General features: G+C 44.3%; 1 protein-coding gene across 1 annotated transcript; it reads left to right on the top strand.

Annotated features, from left to right (window-relative positions):
* Positions 1–235: 235 nt before the first annotated feature.
* On the top strand, positions 236–20,095 carry LOC115131703 (prolyl endopeptidase-like). The gene is made up of 15 exons (XM_029663640.2): positions 236–422; positions 2,860–2,934; positions 3,036–3,169; positions 3,673–3,803; positions 4,090–4,299; positions 11,918–12,039; positions 12,282–12,387; positions 13,085–13,276; positions 15,477–15,674; positions 15,999–16,102; positions 16,192–16,328; positions 17,272–17,366; positions 17,756–17,887; positions 19,200–19,356; positions 19,487–20,095. Exons 1-15 carry the CDS (start codon positions 381–383, stop codon positions 19,779–19,781), a joined length of 2,130 nt encoding a protein of 709 aa, XP_029519500.2. The 5' UTR covers positions 236–380; the 3' UTR covers positions 19,782–20,095.
* Positions 20,096–21,233: the final 1,138 nt, after the last annotated feature.

Below are 21,233 nucleotides of genomic sequence, written 5' to 3'. Positions count from 1 at the left end.
CTAGTTAACACAGCCACAACGTCATAAACCCCGCCTATTTCTGCAAATGATCTTCATAACATCCCATTTTAAACCTAATCCTGATCCAAACCGCAGTGCTAACCTTATGCCTATACTTAAATTAGGACCAAAAAAAATCAAGTGTCTGTTTTCATGATTTTTTTTTAACGATAAGAGACCATGTTGACCTTGTGGCTGTGGTAACTAGTGAACCGTCATAACAATAGAGGGGAACATGCTTTCACTTTCACTTCGGGCATCCTGTCACTGAGTCACGCAGCGTGTGGAGTAGTGGTACGGACAGACAGGCGGACAGACAAAGAAAGTAAAACAGACGGACGGCTTTGAAGAGACATAAGAACACATTTAAACACTGCGCCATGGCATTTAAGTACCCGGCAGCTCGGAGAGATGAGAGTAAGGTCGGTGTCAAATTCCAACAGCGCTTTCAAACTTTCAACCTCTTCTCGCCCATTCTTAAAGTGGTAGGCGCCGCGCACAAGAAGGAAGAGATTGCAGGATGAGAGAGCAAAAAAGAGCAGGCCCTCACTGCGTGCAAAACCAGTGTGGCTGAGCTGAGTAACCCTGAAAAAAATGTCGAATTATGGCGTTTATCTTTATACTGCTTTTATACAGGGGAAATGTCATGAGATTAAAGCTAGAATCATTATTTGGAACAATAACAAAGCCTGTGTTTTGGTAAAAAGCGGAGGGATGGGCCTGGAGAAATGTAACCACAATAATTCATAGACCGGTATGGATGCAGACTGACCATCCATCACAAAACAAATATTGTTTCAACTATGTTTTGAGGCTATACAGTGTTTGTTTTAATGTGCATTGTTTACTAACATTGGAGTAAAATGATCTTGTATTTGGGTTTTGATGGGGTACCACAGTTGAACTAAGCTCATGAGGCATTTATAAGTTATATTCTTCAAGAATCAATGGGTATACATATACTGCTCAAAAAAATAAAGGGAACACTTAAACAACACAATGTAACTCTTAAGTCAATCACACTTCTGTGAAATCAAACTGTCCACTTAGGAAGCAACACTGATTGACAATACATTTCACATGCTGTTGTGCAAATGGAATAGACAACAGGTGGAAATTATAGGCATTTAGCAAGACACCCCCAATAAAGGAGTGGTTCTGCAGGTGGGGACCACAGACCACTTCTCAGTTCCTATGCTTCCTGGCTGATGTTTTAGTCACTTTTGAATGCTGGCGGTGCTTTCACTCTAGTGGTAGCATGAGACGGAGTCTATAACCCACACAAGTGGCTCAGGTAGTACAGCTCATCCAGGATGGCACATCAATGCGAGCTGTGGCAAGAAGGTTTGCTGTGTCTGTCAGTGTAGTGTCCAGAGCATGGAGGCGCTACCAGGAGACAGGCCAGTACATCAGGAGACGTGGAGGAGGCCGTAGGAGGGCAACAACCCAGCAGCAGGACCGCTACCTCCGCCTTTGTGCAAGGAGGAGCAGGAGGAGCACTGCCAGAGCCCTGCAAAATGATCTCCAGCAGGCCACAAATGTGCATGTGTCTGCTCAAAAGGTCAGAAACAGACTCCATGAGGGTGGTATGAGGGCCCGACATCCACAGGTGGGGGTTGTGCTTACAGCCCAACACCGTGCAGGACGTTAGGCATTTGCCAGAGAACACCAAGATTGGCAAATTCGCCACTGGCGCCCTGTGCTCTTCACAGATGAAAGCAGGTTCACACTGAGCACGTGACAGACGTGACAGTCTGGAGACGCCGTGGAAAACGTTCTGCTGCTTGCAACATCCTCCAGCATGACCGGTTTGGCGGTGGGTCAGTCATGGTGTGGTGTGGCATTTCTTTGGGCGGTCGCACAGCCCTCCATGTGCTCGCCAGAGGTAGCCTGACTGCCATTAGGTACCGAGATGAGATCACCCCTTGTGAGACCATATGCTGTTGTGGTTGGCCCTGGGTTCCTCCTAATGCAAGACAATGCTAGACCTCATGTGGCTGGAGTGTGTCAGCAGTTCCTGCAAGAGGAAGGCATTGATGCTATGGACTGGCCCGCCCGTTCCCCAGACCTGAATCCAATTGAGCACATCTGGGACATCATGTCTCGCTCCATCCACCAACGCGACGTTGCACCACAGACTGTCCAGGAGTTGGAGGATGCTTTAGTCCAGGTCTGGGAGGAGATCCCTCAGGAGACCATCCGCCACCTCATCAGGAGCATGTCCAGGCGTTGTAGGGAGGTCATACAGGCACGTGGAGGCCACACACACTACTGAGCCTCATTTTGACCTCCATGGGTTGATAAATTTGATTTCCATTGATAATTTTTGTATGATTTTGTTGTCAGCATATTCAACTATGTAAAGAAAAAAGTATATCATAAGAATATTTCATTCATTCAGATCTAGGATGTGTTATTTTAGTGTTCCCTTTATTTTTTGAGCAGTGTATATATATATATATATATATATATATATATTTTTTTTTAATGTAGTAACTAAAGATTCTAGCTTCAAGGTAATAAAATAACCAGTGAGATACTGTTCCTGCTGCGGGCTCTACCGAAGGCCTGTAGTTCTGAGGAACTGTTGCATTAATTTAGTCTTTAGCCAGAGGGATGTACACTATGCTATAGGCCATAAATCAGTCAGTTGTGTTGTTCTTACGTTATCTTTTTTTAATTGGAAATTGCCACACCATACCCCATTAAATGTAACATAAGATGATTTACTGACATTCATTCTATGCAACTCTGCTGGACAGGTGCGGTAGTGATTCATCCTTTTCAAACATTGTGTGCAACGTAAGTGTGTTTTTTAGTGTGTATTGCAATACTTAAGTGTTGTTTTTAATCCTGTAGGTAGATGACTACAATGGGGTTAAGATATATGACCCTTATGCCTGGTTGGAAGATCCTGACAGTGACGAAACAAAGGTGATTGTGATGGAAAATACACAATAACGAGGGATGAATTGCAACATTATAGTTCTAACCTGTTCCTGAACTCTGACGTGTGTGTGCATGTGTTTGCCCAGGCCTTTGTGGAGGAGCAGAATAAGCTGACCATGCCATTCCTGGAGCAGTGTGCGGTCAGGCCTCAGTTTCACCAGCGGCTAACTGAGCTCTATGACTACCCCAAATACAGCTGCCCCTACAAGAGAGGAAACAGGTAGGAACTAAAATGCAGCTGCCCCTAAAAGCGAGGAAACAGGTAGGAACTAAATTACAGCTGCCCCTATAAGCGAGGAAACAGGTAGGAACTAAAATACAGTTGCCTCTTTTAGCAAGGAAACAAGTAGGAACTAAAATACAGTTGCCCCTTTTAGCGAGGAAACAGGTAGGAACTAAATTACAGCTGCCCCTACAAGAGAGGAAACATGTTAACTAAAATGCAGCTGCCCTTACAAGAACAGGTTAGGAATCAGTTGATGAGCTGAATCAACAGATTCAGTGCTGGGCTGGAGCAAAAGCCTGATTACTGTTGTTTCTGTTTCCCAAGAAAATTCACAAAATTGAGGGCAAAAGAGGTAACTACAGGTACATACTGCCATTATTATATGTCACATACAGGTTATTCCACTGGTTGGGTTGTTATACACTGTATAAAGAGTACATATGTGTGTTTGATGCTCTCCATGACGTAACCGGTGTTACTGTGTGTTTCCTCTGTAGGTATTTCTACTTCCATAACCAGGGCCTGCAGAACCAGGATGCACTCTATGTGCAGGACTCTCTGGATGGACCAGCCACAGTCTTCTTTGACCCAAACACACTGTCTGAGGATGGGACTGTAGCCTTGAAGAGTGAGCTCCTGGTTACTGTAATACACACAAACACACCGTAACTTTGTCTGTCTCAACCTGAGCCCTCACAACTCCCCCCCCCCCCCCCCACCCCTCTCTTGTCAAGCCATGTACATTCTTCCTTTGTTATTAGATTTGATTGCTGTGACAAAGGGGGAGTACATTGCTAAAACACAAAAACATCAATGATAGGACTACATTATACACTTGAATATCACACATAATGTCATGTCTATTCTTCTTCTATCCTTGCCTCTCTCATCTTCCCCTTCCTCTCCCCTTCTAGTGGGGCGCCTATCGGAGGAGTGCGAGTACTTTGCGTACGGCCTGAGCTCCAGCGGCTCCGACTGGGTGACGGTGCACTTCCTGAAGGCTGATGACCTCACGAAGCTGCCTGATGTCCTGGACAGGGTGAAGTTCAGCTGCCTGGCCTGGACCCACGATGCCCGCGGAGTGTTTTATAACTGCTACCCCCGGCAGGACGGCAAGGCTGATGGTGAGACACACACACAGGCACACAAACATACACAAACACATGTATATGTTATCTACTGTATACAGCACAAAATAGTGTTCAACTGCACAGATACATTGAAACACACACACCTATTGTAAAAGTACGTACGTACACAAGCGAAGATACATGCACAGTGCATGTGGGTGGAGGGCAGAAATACTCGGTATTCATGTCATAATAAGAAGGAATTCCCCTCAACCACTCTCACAAATTGGGAAAAACAAACATTCTTTCCCATCATTGTAAAAAAAAACATTTTTTTTTGTAGTTGATGTTGAGATATCTAGAAATATCAAAACATGCCGAAAAGCTGCCGTGTTGTTCAATGTACATGTAACCAGGTCAATACTTCTACATAGGGAAATAGAGCCTGTGAGAAGAGCCCTGTGGCTTCAGACTATTCGCTATGGGAGAGTGGGAAATTGTGGTGACTCAGTGTCCAAGTAGGGTACATGTAGCTAATGTACAGGGCCTTTGGAAAGTATTCAGACCGCTTGACCTTTTCCGCATTTTGTTAGATTACAGCCTTATTCTAAAAATGGATTAAATAAATAAAACATCTCTCATCAATCATAATGACAAAGCAAAAACAGGTTTTTGGACATTTTTGCAAATGTATTAAAAACAAAAAAAACAGAAATAACTTATTTATTCCAAATCTTTGCTATGGGACTTGAAATTGAGCTGAGGTGTATCCTGTTTCCATTGATCAACCTTTTTTTACATTAATTTTTTATTTCACCTTTATTTAACTAGGCAAGTCAGTTAAGAACAAATTCTTATTTACAATGACAGCCTAGGAACAGTGTGTTAACTGCTTTGGGGGGCAGAACGACAGATTTTTACCTTGTCAGCTCAGGGATTCGATCTAGCAACCTTTTGGTTACTGGCCCAATGCTCTAACCACTAGGCTACCTGCCGCCCCTTGAGACTTTTCTACAACTTGATTGGAATTCACCTCTGGTAAATTAAATTGATTGGAAATTATTTGGAAAGGCACACACCTGTCTATATAAGGTCCCACAGTTAACAGTGCCTGTCAGAGCAAAAACCAAGCCATGAGGTCGAATGAATTGTGAGACAGGATTGTGTCTAGGCACAGATCTGGGGAAGGGTACCAAAACATTTCTGCAGCATTGAAGGTCCCCAAGAACACAGTGTCCTCCATCATTCTTAAAATGATATAAGTTTGAAACCACTAAAACTATTCCTTGAGCTGGCCGCCCCAGCCAAACTGAGCAATCGGGGGAGAAGGGCCATGGTCAGGGAGGTGACCAAGAACCCGATGGATGGTCACTCTGACAGAGCTCTGGAGTTTCTCTGTGGAGATGGGATTAGGCCGTTATGGTAGAGTGACCAGACGGAAGTCACTCCTCAGTAAAATGCACATGACAGCCCGCTATGAGTTTGCCAAAAGGCACGTCTGTAGGAAACCTGGCACCATCAAGCATGGTGGTGGTAGCATCATGCTGTGGGATGTTTTTCAGCAACTGGGAGACTAGTCAGGATCGAGGCAAAGATCAACAGAGCAATGTACAGTGAGATCCTAAAATGATGCCGCTCCTGCTCCAGAGGCCCTCAGGATTTCAGACTGGGGCAAAGGTTCACCTTCCATCAGGACAACAACCCTAAGCACACAGCCAAGACAACGCAGGAGTGGCTTCGGGACAAGTCTCTGAATGTCCTTGAGTGGTCCAGCCAGTGTTTGGACTTGAACCAGATCAAACATCTCTGGAGAGACCTGGAAATAGCTGTGCAGTGACGCTCCCCATACAACCTGACAGAACTTGAGAGGATCTGCAGAGGAGAATGGAAGAAACTCCCCAAATACAGGTGTGCCAAGCTTGTATCGTCATACACTGGAAGACAGGAGGCTGTAATCGTTGCCAAAGGTGCTTCAACAAAGTACTGAGTAAAGGGTCTGAATACTTATGCAAATGTAATATTATATAAATATATAAAATATATATATATATATATATATAAATGGATAAAAACAAATGTTTATCTTTTTCATTATGAGGTATTGTGTGTAGACAGAGAGAAAAAACGATGTAATGAATTTTAGAATAAGGCTGTAACGTAACAAAATATGGAAAAGTCAAGGGGTCTGAATACTTTCTGAAGGCACTGCATGTGTGTGGAAAACCTTTAATCACAGATACGAAATTTACAGTTATTGGTTTAGTATAGTTTAGTATAGTGTTTTTTAACTCCACTCACTTTTTTAACCACTCACTCACTCACTGACGTGGCTAACGTTAGTTAGTGCCATCACGAAAAGGGGCATGAGGGAAGCCGTACAATAGTATGTTTTTCTAAGGTGAGAACGCTTGGGAGCAGGCAATGTTGAAAATGTCATCTTTAGACAGGTTGTACTTTTCTTAAATGTAGTTTTGTAATTGACTGTCAAGTTTTTGCTCTGAGCCATTGGGGTTTCCCCACAGGCGGGCGGAGCCAAAACGTTGTATTTAATACCGACTGGGAGAATAGAAAACGAGAAAGAGGAAGTGTAGACAATCTTCTAAATGATAATGTCTCGTAACACATTTTCTCCCCCATGCCTAGAACGTAAAATAACGCTGTTACCAAATATCTCTCTCAGTGTGTTTCCACCAATCATCAATCACCCCTGATCAGTGTTACCTTAACCCGATGTAGCAGGCGTAAAATAAATGCCTGAGCGGAGTTCCCACTAGGGCTGTTAAAGTGACCATATTACCGCCACACCGGCGGTCATGAGTCATGACGGCAGTTAAATGCCACGTGGCCGTTTAGCCATGGTAATTAGGCTTCTCCAAGCTCTGATGCTACCGATGGTCATTAGTAGCCTACCAAACTTGCTAACTGCCCGGTACTCAGCACTCTATTGTAGCTCTAATCCAGGCCTGTGCAACTCCAGTCCTCTGGGGCCTGTTGGTGTCACACTGTTCCCCCATCATCCCTAGCAAACACAGCTGATTTAAACTGAAGATCATGGTTAGTTGATTATTGGAGTCAGGTGTGTTAGCTGAGGCAAAAGCGTGACACCAATCTGGCCCCGAGGACTGGAGTTGCCCAGGCCTGTTCTTATCTCTCTGACATCAATGCAAATGTAATTGAACATTTCATGAGCTCATGTTACGCAACATGGCTGGCATGAAAATGAACCATTAACCATTATTATTTTTTCCATGCCCCTGACAGGGGCATGATAATGGTCCATTCTAAATCAAGTAATATCACACATATATTATTTAGTATATGTAAAGATAACATTAAATGAAGAATAGTCTGATGGGTGACAATATCAGCCTGTCACTTGTGAATGATGCACAGCTTGTGCATTAAGGCATTGTGCATTAATAAGGCATGAAACAGCTCAACTTTTTCAAATCATAGTCGCACACCTTATGTATCCTCGCCTATAGGTTTTGATAAGGTTTGTATCACAACTAAAGTGGCCAAGTAACTTCTTAAAATGAAGCACATTAATCCTATTTATAACCGATGTAGAGCCTAACTGGTATACATAGGCTGTGCAAGAGTTTGAAGTTTGAGGAAGATCATTTTCACCATAGAAATGCACCATTACATGCATAATCGCATTTTGCCGTCACTTTCGAGAAAAGTGTTTTCCCTCTAATTGATTCCATTTTGGAACATTTTTGCTTGCTGCGCTTATAATGTGAAAGAATGACCTAATAGTTTATCAACATTTTAAGCTAAACGATCAACCTCATTGCTTTTAAAAGTTTTTTGTTGTTGATGCGAGTGGTTGTGTTAATTTGGGATCTACATCTGACAGAGCCATGTGAGTGAGAGGTGCGGCAGCCAGAGCACGGCAGCCAGGAGAAGGAAATTATAATTAGCCTATTATATTCAGCCCAAGGGCACAACGGCTACTTTGTCCACAAAAGGTATGGATTTTTTAGGGGGCATTATGGTCACACAAGAGGGATGCCGCTGGGAAATTAGAGGCCTGGTGAGAATATTATCAAGTGCTTGTCAAAGTGTGAATGAGAGACTGATAAAGTGTGTGCAGCTTGCGACTTTTTTCAAATCATTATTAGAGTCCCATCATGCAGCCTTAGAATATATTAAACATAAACACATATCCCAATGTTTGTACCACAACGAAAGTTACATAAATAACTCTAAATCAAGCATATAGGAGGACCAGTTTCGTTCTTAACCGCTCAACACGGAATAGCAGCATGTGCGCACTTCCTTTGAAATCATTTGGGGAAAATATCCTGTCTATTTTATTCATCTATATTCAATTGTATTCTTCATACTATAAAATAATAAAAATAATGCCATGGAATTTGAAGCAAATCTTGTCTGCTAAATGAACTAGTGTAGCCCACAGCCATATGGCATAAGCCATATCAGGACCTAACATAAGGACAACTTAGAGTATGCTATTCTGTTCTTCTGAAATAGACTACATTTTCTTCATATCATATAATTAACATCCAATCACATTAACCGTTACTCTCTCACGGGAATTCCACTAACGGTCCGTATGTAGCCAAACGTTGCTGCTCATTCCGTTTGCTCAAAAATGGATAAATGGTTTTTAAAAAAAAGTTAGGCCCGTGTCCATAGAGACACATACCAGCTCTACTGGTAGAGATGTAGAGATACCAGCAGTCCTACACCTGTACCCGCACCTGTCGACGACACAAGTTGTTCTGCTTCCACGAGCACATCCAATGCTAGCATCAGTAACTCTACATTTGTTGTTAGCACAGCTAGCATAGACAGTTGTGTCTGATGCAGTCGAAGAGCTACTGCCCCTTTACCCCTGAAAAGCACCGAACAACAGGCAGGGACGTTGGACCATCGAAGAGGCGCAAATATGATGAGAACTACAATTATTTGGGGTTTATTTATATTGGGAGTACCGGTAGTGCCTTTCCTCAGCCACAGTGTGTTTTATGTGTAAAAGTACTATCTCACAACTCAGTGAAACCTTCACTCTTGTGCAGACATTTAAAAACTAAACATGACAATTTGAAAAATAAGCCACAGGAGTTTTTTGAGCGAGAATTAAGATGACTTTCGAGTAGTAAGACATGTATAAAAGCAACAGATACTATTAATAAGAAGGGTCTAGAAGCGTCTTATATGGTGAGATACCAAGTGGCTTGGACAGGCAAGCTCCATAGTATTGTGGAGGACTTAATTCTTACTGCTGCCGCGGATATGGCTCGGACAATGCTGGGGGAAAAGGCCCCAAAAAACTATACAGACAATGACTTCATCAAACAACACTGTTTCACAACACATCAGTGACATGGCAGGAGATGTTTTGAAACAATTACTGCTTCGCATACAAGCCAGTGAATTCTATGCGTTACAGCTGGATGAGTCAACAGACAGGGCGGACCTGGCACAGCTCCTGGTACATATCCTTTATGTTTATGGGGGGTCAATTAAGAAATACATCCTCTTCTGCAAGCCACTGGAAACCAGGACAACAGGAGAGGATATTTTTAAAGTATTGGACAGCTTTGTGACATCAAATGGACTTTGGTGGTCAAGATGTGTTGGTATCTGTACTGATGGCGCTAAAGCCATGACAGGGAGACATAGTGGAGTGGTAACGCACGTGCAAGCAGTTGCTCCCAACGCCACTTGGTTACACTGCAGCATCCACCGAGAGGCTCTTGCTGCCAAGGGAATGCCTGACAGCTTGAAAGACATTTTGGATACTACAGTGAAAATGGTTAGCTTTGCCCCTGAACTCTCGTGTATTTTCTGCACTATGCAACAATATGGGCAGCGACCATGTAACGCTTTTACAACATTCAGAATTGCGCTGGTTATCAAGTGGCAAAGTATTTTTAATTGAGAGCTTAGTTTTTTTGACCATTTTCACTTGTCTGACCTCTTGCATGATGACGAGTTTCTCACACGACTGGCCTATCTGGGTGATGTTTTTTTTCTTGCCTGAATGATCTGAATCTAGGATTACAGGGACTCTCCGCAACTATATTCAATGTGCGGGACAGAATTGAGGCTATGATAAAGAAGTTGGAGCTCTTCTCTGTCTGTATTAACAACACACAGGTTTTTCCATCATTGTATGATTTCTTATTTGTGTGCAAATAAACTCAAGCTTACGGACAATGTCAAATGTGATATAGCGAAGCACCTCAATGAGTTGGGTGCACAATTACGCAGGTACTTTTCCGAAACGGATGACACAAACAACTGGTTTCGTTATCCCTTCCATGCCCTGCCTCCAGTCCACTTACCGATATCTGAGCAAGAGAGCCTCATCCAAATTGCAACTAGCGGTTCTGTGAAAATGTTATTTAATCAGAAGCCACTGCCAGATGTCTGGATTGGGCTGCGCTCAGAGTATCCTGCCTTGGCAAATCGCGCTGTTAAGACACTGATGCCCTTTGCAACCACGTACCTATGTGAGAGTGGATTCTCGGCCCTCACTAGCATGAAAACTAAATACAGGCACAGACTGTGTGTGGGAAATAATTTAAGACTGAGACTCTCTCCAATACAACCCAACGTTGCAGAGTTATGTGCATCTTTTCAAGCACACCCGTCTCATTAACCTGTGGCGAGTTATTCACAATTTTCGATGAACAAATTAGGTTTTATATGTAAGATGGTTAAATGAAGAGCAAAATGATTGCTCATTATTTTATTATTTGTGCCCTGGTCCTGTAAGAGCTCTTTGTCACTTCCCAGGAGCCAGGTTGTGACAAAAACTCACACTCATTCTTATGTTTATTAAATGTATCGTATAGAGTGATGCTAGAGGGCATACGCCACTGGAAGTTGAATGTTTGAAGGGGTACGGGACTATAAAAAGTTTGAGAACCACTGGCTGTATTACATTTATTTATTAGACTTTTTTTAAATGTAGATGTTCCAAAGATCTGCATTAGTGGCTTGTAGGTTATGTTAGGAAGCACGGAGATGCTAAACGTGTTTATGCTAATTATTATTATTTATACTTTTTTTACCCCTTTTTTCTCCCCAATTTCATGGTATCCAATTGGGAGTAGTTACAGTCTTCTCTCATCACTGCAACTCCGGTACGGACTCTGGAGAGGCGAAGGTCGAGAGCCATGCGTCCTCCGAAACACAACCCAACCTAGCCACACTGCTTCTTGACACAATGCACATCCAACCCGGGAAGCCAGCCGCACCAACGTGTCGGAGAAAACACCGTACACCTGGCGACCTGATCAGCGTGCACTGGGCCCGGCCTGACACAGGAGTCGCGATGAGACAAAGATATCCCTGCCAGCCTAACCCGGACGACACTGGGCCAATTGTGCGCCGCCCCATGGGCCTCCCAGCCGCAGCCGGCTGCGACAGAGCCTGGGCTCAAACCCAGGCTGCGATGCAGTGGCTTAGACCACTGCGCCACCCGGGAGGCCCTGTGTTTATGCTAATTAACGGTCAATCACCGGCTGACAAAATTACATGACTACCACAGCCCTAGTTCCCACATCCAGTTTTCAGCGGAAAAGGAAGCTAGGTTGAATTGGCTGTATCCCTGAAAACCGCATGCATTCAGTTGATGCAACTCCACTAAAGGTGCTGTTACCCAATCAGCTTTCTGCATTTCTCCACACAGGCACAGAGACTACATCCAACCTCAACCAGAAACTCTACTACCATGTGATTGGCACCAACCAATCAGAGGACATCCTGGTGGCTGAGTTCCCTGACAATCCAAAATGGCACAGTGGAGTAACGGTGGGCTTAGAAGAGCAAATGCTTTTTTCATTCCATTTCCTACCTGTTGTACACCACATTCTCCATGTAAATCTACTGCTATCACTCTCATTTCCCTCACTTTTGTCTCCCTCCTCCACCTTGTTTGCCTCTCTTTCTCAATCCCGGATCCGTCTTCTCTTTCTATCATTTGATCTCAGTTTGTAAGTAAAGACTCGCTTTGCTCTCTCTCACTCACTCGCTCTCTCTCTCTCTCTCTCTAGGTGTCAGATGACGGCAGGTATGCAGTGCTGGACATCACAGAGGGCTGTGAGCCAGTCAACCAGCTGTGGTACTGTGACCTGCAGAAGCTGCCCAATGGCATCACAGGTCTGTCCCTATCGTCTTAATCAGACAATGTTCTTATTGTCCTGTACAGATGCGGTCCAATATTTTCGCTCCCTTGCATGATTCACTTTTTCTTCTAAAATGTGTTGAAATTAAAACAACTTTTGGTATATGGGTTTACGACTGCAAGAGAGAGAAGAGAAGCGGACATTTTGGTTTTTCAAATGGCCTGGACGAAATGATTCAAAATGTAAATTAATGTGATTCTAGTTTACTGGTGATTTCTCTCTAACCACATTCTGCTCCATTGTATATTGCAAGTGTGCCAATATATACTGAACAAAAATATAAACGCAACATGCAACAATTTCAGTTACAGGAAATCAGTCAATTGAAATACTAGGCCCTAATCTATGGATTAGCCATGGGAAGGCATAGGTCCACCACTTGGGAGCCAGGCCTACCCACAGGGGAGCCATGCCCAGCCAATCAGAATGAGTTTTTCCCCACAAAAGGGCTTTATTGCAGACAGAAATACTCAGCACTACCCCACCCCCAATAAAATGCTCACTAACAGGGATGGAAACTCATTTGTGCCCAAAATTTGAGAGAAATAAGCTTTTTGTCCGTATGGAGCATTTCTGGGCTCTTATTTCAGCTCATGAAACATGGGACCAACAATTAACCTGTTGCGTTTATGATATTTTTGTTCAGTATTTGACTGCACCTGTACCTATAGGCCTGCTGCCCTGGGTGAAGCTGGTGGCTAACTTTGAGGCGCAGTACTCCTACATCACCAACGAGGGCAGTGTGTTCACCTTCCGCACCAACCTGGACGCCCCTCGTTACTGCCTGATCAACATTGACCTGGAGAAACCAGACAAGGACCACTGGAGGACCCTCCTACCCCAGCATGACAAGGACGTCCTGGGTAAGAGAACTTGAGCAGTGGTCTCAAACCCTCCCTCCGTTCTGAAGAGCTACAGGGTGTGCAGGATTTTGTTCCATTTGTATTTCATATTCCTTTGACTATTAGATGTTCTTATAGGCACTTTACTATTGCCAGCCAGATCTCGGGAGTTGATAGGCTTGAAGTCATAAACAGCACTGTGCTTCAAGCATTGCTAAGAGCTGCTCGCAAACGCAGTAAAGTGCTGTTTGAATTCATGCTTACGAGCCTGCTGCTGCCTACCACCGCTCAGACAGACTGCAATATCAAATCATAGACTTAATTATAATAAACACAAAGAATATGAGCCTTAGGTCATTAATATAGTCAAATCCGGAAACTATAATTTTTAAAACAAAACGTTTATTCTTTCAGTGAAATACGGAACCATTCCGTATTTTGTCAAATGGGTGGGAACCCTAAGACTAAATATTGCTGTTACATTGCACAACCTTCAATGTTATGTCATAATTATGTAAGATTATGGCAAATTCATTACGGTCTTTGTTAGGACAGAGTTCGCAATGAGCCAGGCGGCCCAAACTGTTGCATATACCCTGACTCTATTTGCACTGAAACGCAAGAGAAGTGACACAATTTCCCTAGTAGATTTAAAGAAATATACTTGTGTGTATTGATTTTAAGAAAGGCATTGATGTTTATGGTTGGGTACATTTGTGCAACGAATATGCTTTTTTCCCCGAATGCGCTTTTGTTAAATCATCACCCTTTTGGCGAAGTTGAAACAGGCACAGCGTTGATTATATGCAACGCAGGACAAGTTAGTTAAACTATTTATATCATCAACCATGTGTAGTTAACTAGTGATTATGTGAAGATTGTTTGTTTTTTATAAGATAAGTTTAATGCTAGCTAGCAACTTACCTTGGCTCCTAGCTGCCCTCGCGTAACAGGTGTTCAGCCTGCCACACAGTCTCCTCGTGGATTGCAATGTAATCGTCCATAATCGGTGTCCAAAAAGGCCGACTAACGATTGTTATGAAAACTTGAAATCGGCCCTAATTAATCGGCCATGACGATTAATCGGTCGACCTCTACTAGAATGTCCAGTGTAGTTACTGTATCTTAGACAAAGTCCACTTGAGGTGAAAGGAGTCAGAGTTTGTGTTCCATGTTGTACAGAGGCAGACTGCCATCTGTTGGACAATAGAAAAACAGCAGTGTACTGTAACGTTGAAAAATGAGTATACATGATAAACTAATTGAGCAGCGTAACAGATGGACTACAGTTAGTCAAGTGACAGTCCAGTACAGCATTGGTGTCCAAAGACCCATAAAAGAATGCACAACTCGTGCATTAACACGAATGGAGTATGGCAGCCGATGACCTTACAGAGTTCCACTTCTTTCAGCAAAAAAAACAAGAAACTGCAGCTGCTGTGGTGCTAAGGAACAAAAACACTGGACACTGGAAAATGGGAAAAACATTGCTTGGTCTGATGAATCCCGGTTCCTGCTGTTTCACGCTGATGGGAGGACTTGGGTATGGAGGAAACCACGAGTACATGCGTCCATCATGCTGCGTGTCAACATTGCAGGCTGGTGGTGGTGATGGTGCGGGGTGTGATTTCATGGCACACCTCGGTTCCCTTGATAAAAGTGGAGCAACGTTTGCATGCCACAGGATATCTGAACATCATTACCAATCAGGTGCATCCCTTCATGGCAGCAGTGTATCCATCTGCAGGATAATGCCCCATGCCACAAGGCTAGGATTATCCAGGAATGGTTCCAAGAACATTACAGTAAATTCAGCTTACTGCAGTGGCCTGCCCAGTCACCAGATCTCAATCCAATTGAGCATCTGTGGGATGAGATGGAGCGAACTATTCAGAGTAGAGGTCCACTCTCAGCCAACTTGACACAACTGTAGGAAGCATTGGAAACAACATGGGCCAGCGTCCCTGTGGAACGCTTTCGACGCCTTGTAGAGTCCATGCCCCGACGAATCGAGGCTGTTCTGAGGACAAAGGGGGGTGCAACTCAATATTAGGAAGGTGTTCCTAATGTTTTGTACACTCAGTGTATATGCCAGGTTGTTGGTGCATTATGCTTTTGTTGTAATGCTTCAAGTTTTTAAACAGAAATAAATGACCTGCTGATATGCTCATAAAGAAACCAATTAGCCTACATTGTGAGCATTTTCTCTGCGTTCCTATAGGCTCTGTGGCCTGTGTGAACCAGCACCACCTGCTGGTCAACTATGTCCATGACGTGAAGGACATCCTGCAGTTGTATGAGCTGTCAACTGGTGGTCTGGTCAGAGATCTGCCTCTGGACGTGGGCACTGTGGTGGGTCTCAGCTGTAAGAAGAAACACTCTGACTTCTTCTACAAGTTCACCTCCTTCACCACGCCAGGTACTGTACTGCCTCGCAGGGGATACTCAACTTATTCAGCGTTAGATATATGAAAAGGATATGTCATTTATTGGGACTAACCTATGGACGAGGCTGATGTTCATTGGCATAACCTGAAGTGTTTATGCCTCCTTTTTTGTGCTTTCACCTAATTATGATTCATTAGGGTTAATATCCTCACTATGGAGTGACGGCTATCATTCAACACAAAGAAGACTCACTTTGAATACTACTGTTGGGTACCCTCTCTGCCAACTTTCTCTTCATCTCTAACCTTTGACCTCCTCATGACCTCAAACCCCTGTGTGTCCGTGTCCCTCCCAGGTGTGATCTACCACTGTGACCTGAGCCAGGCGTCTCCAGAACCCACCGTGTTCAGACAGGTGGAGGTGAAGGGTATTCAACAGGAGGACTATGAGACCAATCAGGTATGACAACAGCAGATTGCAAACCAAGCACAGTAACGACTTATAGTATCTGGACAATCTCAGTATGATGACATTGTTGTGGGTTTCAGGTGTTTTACCCCAGTAAGGATGGAACTAAAATCCCCATGTTCCTGGTACACGCCCGTGGTCTAAAGAAGGACGGATCACATCCTGTCTTCCTGTACGGATACGGAGGTTTTGAGAACTCCATCCAACCATACTACAAGTTAGTATCACAATGCATGAGTCTCAAGTGGAACGTTATGTATCTTTCCCCTCCAGGAATTCACAAGTATAATTCATCCAAATGACCTGTATTCTGTGTCGGTGGGATTTGAGTGACACCTGTGACACGCTCTCTCTCTCTCTGTGTGTCTCTCTGTGTTTCTCTCTCTCTCTCTGTGTGTCTCTCTGTGTGTCTCTCTGTGTGTCTCTCTCTGTGTCTCTCTCTCTCTGTGCCTCTGTCTCTCTCTCTCTCTCTCTCTCTCTCTGTGCCTCTCTCTCTCTCTCTGTGTCTCTCTCTCTCTCTGTGTCTCTCTCTCTCTGTGCCTCTCTCTCTGTGCCTCTCTCTCTCTCTCTGTGCCTCTCTCTCTCTCTCTCTCTCTGTGCTCTCTCTCTCTCTCTCTCTCTGTGCCTCTCTCTCTCTCTCTCTCTCTGTGCCTCTCTCTCTCTCTCTCTCTGTCTCTCTCTCTCTCTGTGCCTCTCTCTCTCTCTCTCTCTCTCTCTGTGCCTCTCTCTCTCTCTCTCTGTGCCTCTCTCTCTCTCTCTCTCTGTGCCTCTGTGCCTCTCTCTCTGTGTGCCTCTCTATCTGTGCCTCTCTATCTGTGCCTCTGTGCCTCTCTCTCTGTGCCTCTGTGCCTCTCTCTCTGTGCCTCTGTGCCTCTCTATCTGTGCCTCTGTGCCTCTCTATCTGTCTGTGCCTCTCTATCTGTGCCTCTGTGCCTCTCTATCTGTGCCTCTGTGCCTCTCTCTCTGTGCCTCTGTGCCTCTCTCTCTGTGCCTCTGTGCCTCTCTCTCTCTGTGTGCCTCTCTCTCTGTGTGCCTCTCTCTCTGTGTGCCTCTCTCTCTGTGTGCCTCTCTCTCTCTGTGCCTCTCTCTCTCTGTGCCTCTCTCTCTCTGTGCCTCTCTCTCTGTCTCTCTCTCTGTGCCTCTCTCTCTGTGTGTGTCAGTGTTCCGTACCTGCTGTTTGTCAGACACCTGGGGGGAATCCTGGCTGTAGCCAACATCAGAGGAGGAGGGGAGTACGGACAGACCTGGCACAAAGGTATTGTATCTTCACCACATAAAGACACACAGAAATAGCTTGATTTAACCTAAAACTATGGGCTGTGATTCGCTAGTCTATTTTACGAGCACAGCTTTTCACCATTTTGTCTTCACCTTTCACCCTTGGGTGGAGCAAATAAGATGAGCAGGAAACTACTGTAGTTATGACTATTGAGATCCAGCCCCAGTCTATCTCTGTAGCCCAGTTGATAGAGCATGGTGCTGCTTTGGCAGTTGCAACGCCAGGATAGTGGGTTCGATTCCCGGGTCCACCTGCACGTAAAATGTATGGTTAAAAATGTCTGCTAAATGGCATATATTATTAATATAATAATATCTATAGACTATGGCTGTATCCTGTTGAGTTTAATTCCTGTCTCTGTCTAGGTGGTACCCTGGGGAACAAGATGAATTGCTTTGATGACTTCCAGTGTGCAGCAGAGTATCTGATCCAAGAGAACTACACCACAGCCAGCCGCATAGCCATCAACGGAGCCTCCAATGGGGGACTGCTCGTGGGTATGGAGAGGGGATGGGGAAGAGTGTGTGTGTGTGTTTTAAGACCATCTTTCTAAATGGTCTCCTAGTTCGATCACTCATTACTGTATTATCTATTTTCATTTTTTTAATATCTTCAGTATGATTGTTAATTTAAAATCCATCCAATAGTAGTTAGCTACTTAGCTTAAATGAATACAGTGATTACGCAGCACATTAAACAGTAGTAAGCTACATGATTTAGAAAGACTGCCAACCATATGGCATTGTACAAACCCAACTAAAGTGTTCTTCCCTATTTTAATTGGCCATTTAGGCGAGATTGGATGTTGTTGTAGTGTGTGCAAGGGTCAAAGAGTGAGTTGGTGTATGTTTTAAGAAGTATAATTATGCGTGTAACAAGTGTAAGACAGGTCTCTCTCTCTCACAACACACCGAGAATTTCACTGCCGATATGTACTTATCACAGTGGAAGCCCGTTCCTTTACTTGCTAGAACAAAAGCAGAACCTGCTGTGTGCCAACCCACCCTTATTAAAAAAAGATTGAAGTATGTTGCAAATACCTCATTCAAAATAACAGTTTATTGCATTTACTGCACTTTCACTGCACATTTTAAAACTGCATATTTTTTTTATTTTTTTTGTAAGAGCAGTAGCAACACCTACCAATTCAATTCTTGATAGTGGACAACAACTTGACTTTGAGCCAGTCAGAGAGCACAAACCCCCACGTGGGGAAGCCAACAAAAAAGGGGAAAAAAGAGGGCATTGACTCCACGGATGAGCCAGTCACACTTCATATGCAACGTAGGCTATGGGATGGTAGCTAGCTATGTGCCCAGGCGCAATGCACAAAACACTAAATACTTCCTCCAAGCTAGCGAACCACTGTAGCTATTATTAATGTTATCATTAAAACACAATGGGTTAGTTAGTTTTCATGAAACCGCTTCCTGTGTTAGCTGCCCGAGTCAGTGCAGTGTCCTTAGCTAGCTATTTAGTAATGTTGTGCTAGTAGCAAATATGCTAAACATTTTGCTATGGGCTGGCAGTATGGGATTATGGAGAGTGAATTAAATGTGTTCTTTGTCATCTTGCTAGGTAGTTATTTGGCTAGCATCAACAAGTGCTTTCTACAAAATAACAACATTAGCTCAGACAGCTTGGAATCGAGACCATAAGTAATACACATGGATATGTATTGCCAAACACTGCAGCCACTTCCTGGTTTGGAGTATTTTAACAAGGCTGAGTGACTGACGACTTCCAAGGTCTTTGCTGTGCGGACACCGGTGTGTCTGAGATTTAACTCTTTCACTCACGCACACCCAGCGGCATGTGTGAACCAACGTCCGGACCTGTTCGGCTGTGCTGTGGCTGAAGTTGGGGTGATGGACATGCTCAAGTTCCACAAGTTTACCATCGGCCACGCCTGGACCACTGACTACGGCTGCGCAGACCACCCTGAGCAGTTCAAATGGCTCATTGAGTAAGTCGGGCATACTCAATCACACACACACACACACTAAACATCACATACTGAACATAAACACAACTGCGTCTCTGCACATGCACTTCGTAATTTGTACAATAAATACATTCTCCCCTCTCACCCTCAGGTACTCCCCTCTTCACAACCTCCCCCCCAACCCTCACACTGGCGCTGCCTACCCTGCCATGCTCCTACTGACTGCCGACCATGACGACCGGGTGGTGCCCCTTCACACCCTGAAATACTGTGCCACACTGCAGCACGGTGTGGGCAGCAGCCCCGGGCAGCGCCAGCCTCTCATGGTCAGGGTGGACACCCGCAGCGGTCACGGAGCGGGCAAGCCTACTGCTAAGGCCATCCTGGAGGATACTCACATCTTCTCCTTCATCGCCCAGACACTGGGGCTGAGCTGGAGAGAGTGAGGGAGGGAGGGGAGGCATGGAGGAGAAAAGGGGAGGGAAAAGGTGGGATGAGACAAGAGTAACTTGCACTGGGAAAACAGGTGGTGTTTGACAAACTGATACTGTACACTATAAAACCCCACAGTGGATGTGTCATAATACCCATCAAATCTAACAGTCAAACAGGGAAATGGTTCCAATTGTTTTTCCACCATTCATTTTAGAAACACTTCAAATAAGGGCTGTGTTTTGTGTAGGCCTACCCTGCTGTGATGTTTTGATAACTTATCAATATATTCACTTTATTTTGTATAAATAAAATGTTATTTCTACAATTGTTTTGCCAATTGTACATCATTTATCACTTTTTCCTGTAATGGAATTTTTTTGTGGGTAAGATTGCTTCCACTTAGTTCTCTAGGATGCACTTGTCCTCTATACCCAGTAGGTGGCAGGATGTTACAGTGCTGTGCAACCTTAGCTGTCAGCCAGACTGCTAACAGTCCTCACCGATGACAGTCTTATCAAATAGCTACCCTATTCAGAGAAACATAAGCACAACATGTATACCGTGGCTTTCTCCATTGTGCCATCCACCATAGCCTGAACGTGTTTAGCTCTTTGAAAATGGACCCATTTCAAGGTCTTTCATTTTTAGTAGCTGTAAATGTGTTTATACAAGTGCTCGCTCTGTATTGAAAGACAAGGCTGAATTAAAAACAGTGCTGTCATTCGTTGCATTATATGGGGATTCATTCAGTCGTGCTCAATTAATCTATTCAGTCTTTCAACTTGTTTTATAACCACAACCACAAATTGCAACTCCATTCCTACCACACCGTAATAGCAAGCTTAAGGGTGGCAGGTAGCCTAGTGGTTAAGACCGTTCGGCCAGTAACTGAGAGGTTGCTGGTTTGAATCCCCGAGCCAATGCAACTCCATTCCTACCACACCGTAATAGCAAGCTTAAGGGCGGCAGGTAGCCTAGTGGTTAAGACCGTTCGGCCAGTAACTGAGAGGTTGCTGGTTTGAATCCCCGAGCCAACTAGGTGAAAAATCTGCCGATGTGCCCGTGAGCAAAGCACTTTATGCTAATTGCTCCTGTAAGTCAATCTGGATAAGAGCGTCTGTTAAAATGCAAGGTGTCCGTCTTTTCTTGAATTTGTTTACACAGAACAGAGGTGAGCCATGTGACCCTAGCTAGCAGGAAGTGGCAAGCTGTCGCACTGCTGGCTCAAACCCGCCCGACCTTAAGGGACAATCAACGCCTCCAATTAGGCCTGGTTAAGGTTGACGAGCTCATTAGCATCTCTTAGGGGAGGGTGTAGGGGTCAGAGGTGGTACCGCCCTGGGCTCTTGACAGGTATCGGTCTGTACCCCTCCAATATGCCACCCTATAATTTGTCACAAGCCCTCTACACTCTGGGGACCAGGAGGTAGACCATGGGGTTCTGTGCCCCCCCATCTAATTTG

This window comes from Oncorhynchus nerka, linkage group LG7 (assembly GCF_034236695.1).
Source record: "Oncorhynchus nerka isolate Pitt River linkage group LG7, Oner_Uvic_2.0, whole genome shotgun sequence".
Lineage (NCBI taxonomy): Eukaryota > Metazoa > Chordata > Actinopteri > Salmoniformes > Salmonidae > Oncorhynchus > Oncorhynchus nerka.
Note: the sequence above shows the minus strand (reverse complement) of the source record. Positions and strands in the feature narration are given on the sequence as shown.

Coding starts and splice junctions, on each gene's coding strand:
- LOC115131703 (XM_029663640.2), top strand. CDS start 381: ATGGCATTTAAGTACCCGGCAGCTCGGAGAGATGAGAGTAAG. Junction 3,170..3,672: donor CCCTACAAGAGAGGAAACAG/GTAGGAACTAAA, acceptor TTTCCTCTGTAG/GTATTTCTACTTCCATAACC. Junction 16,329..17,271: donor TCCATCCAACCATACTACAA/GTTAGTATCACA, acceptor TGTGTGTGTCAG/TGTTCCGTACCTGCTGTTTG.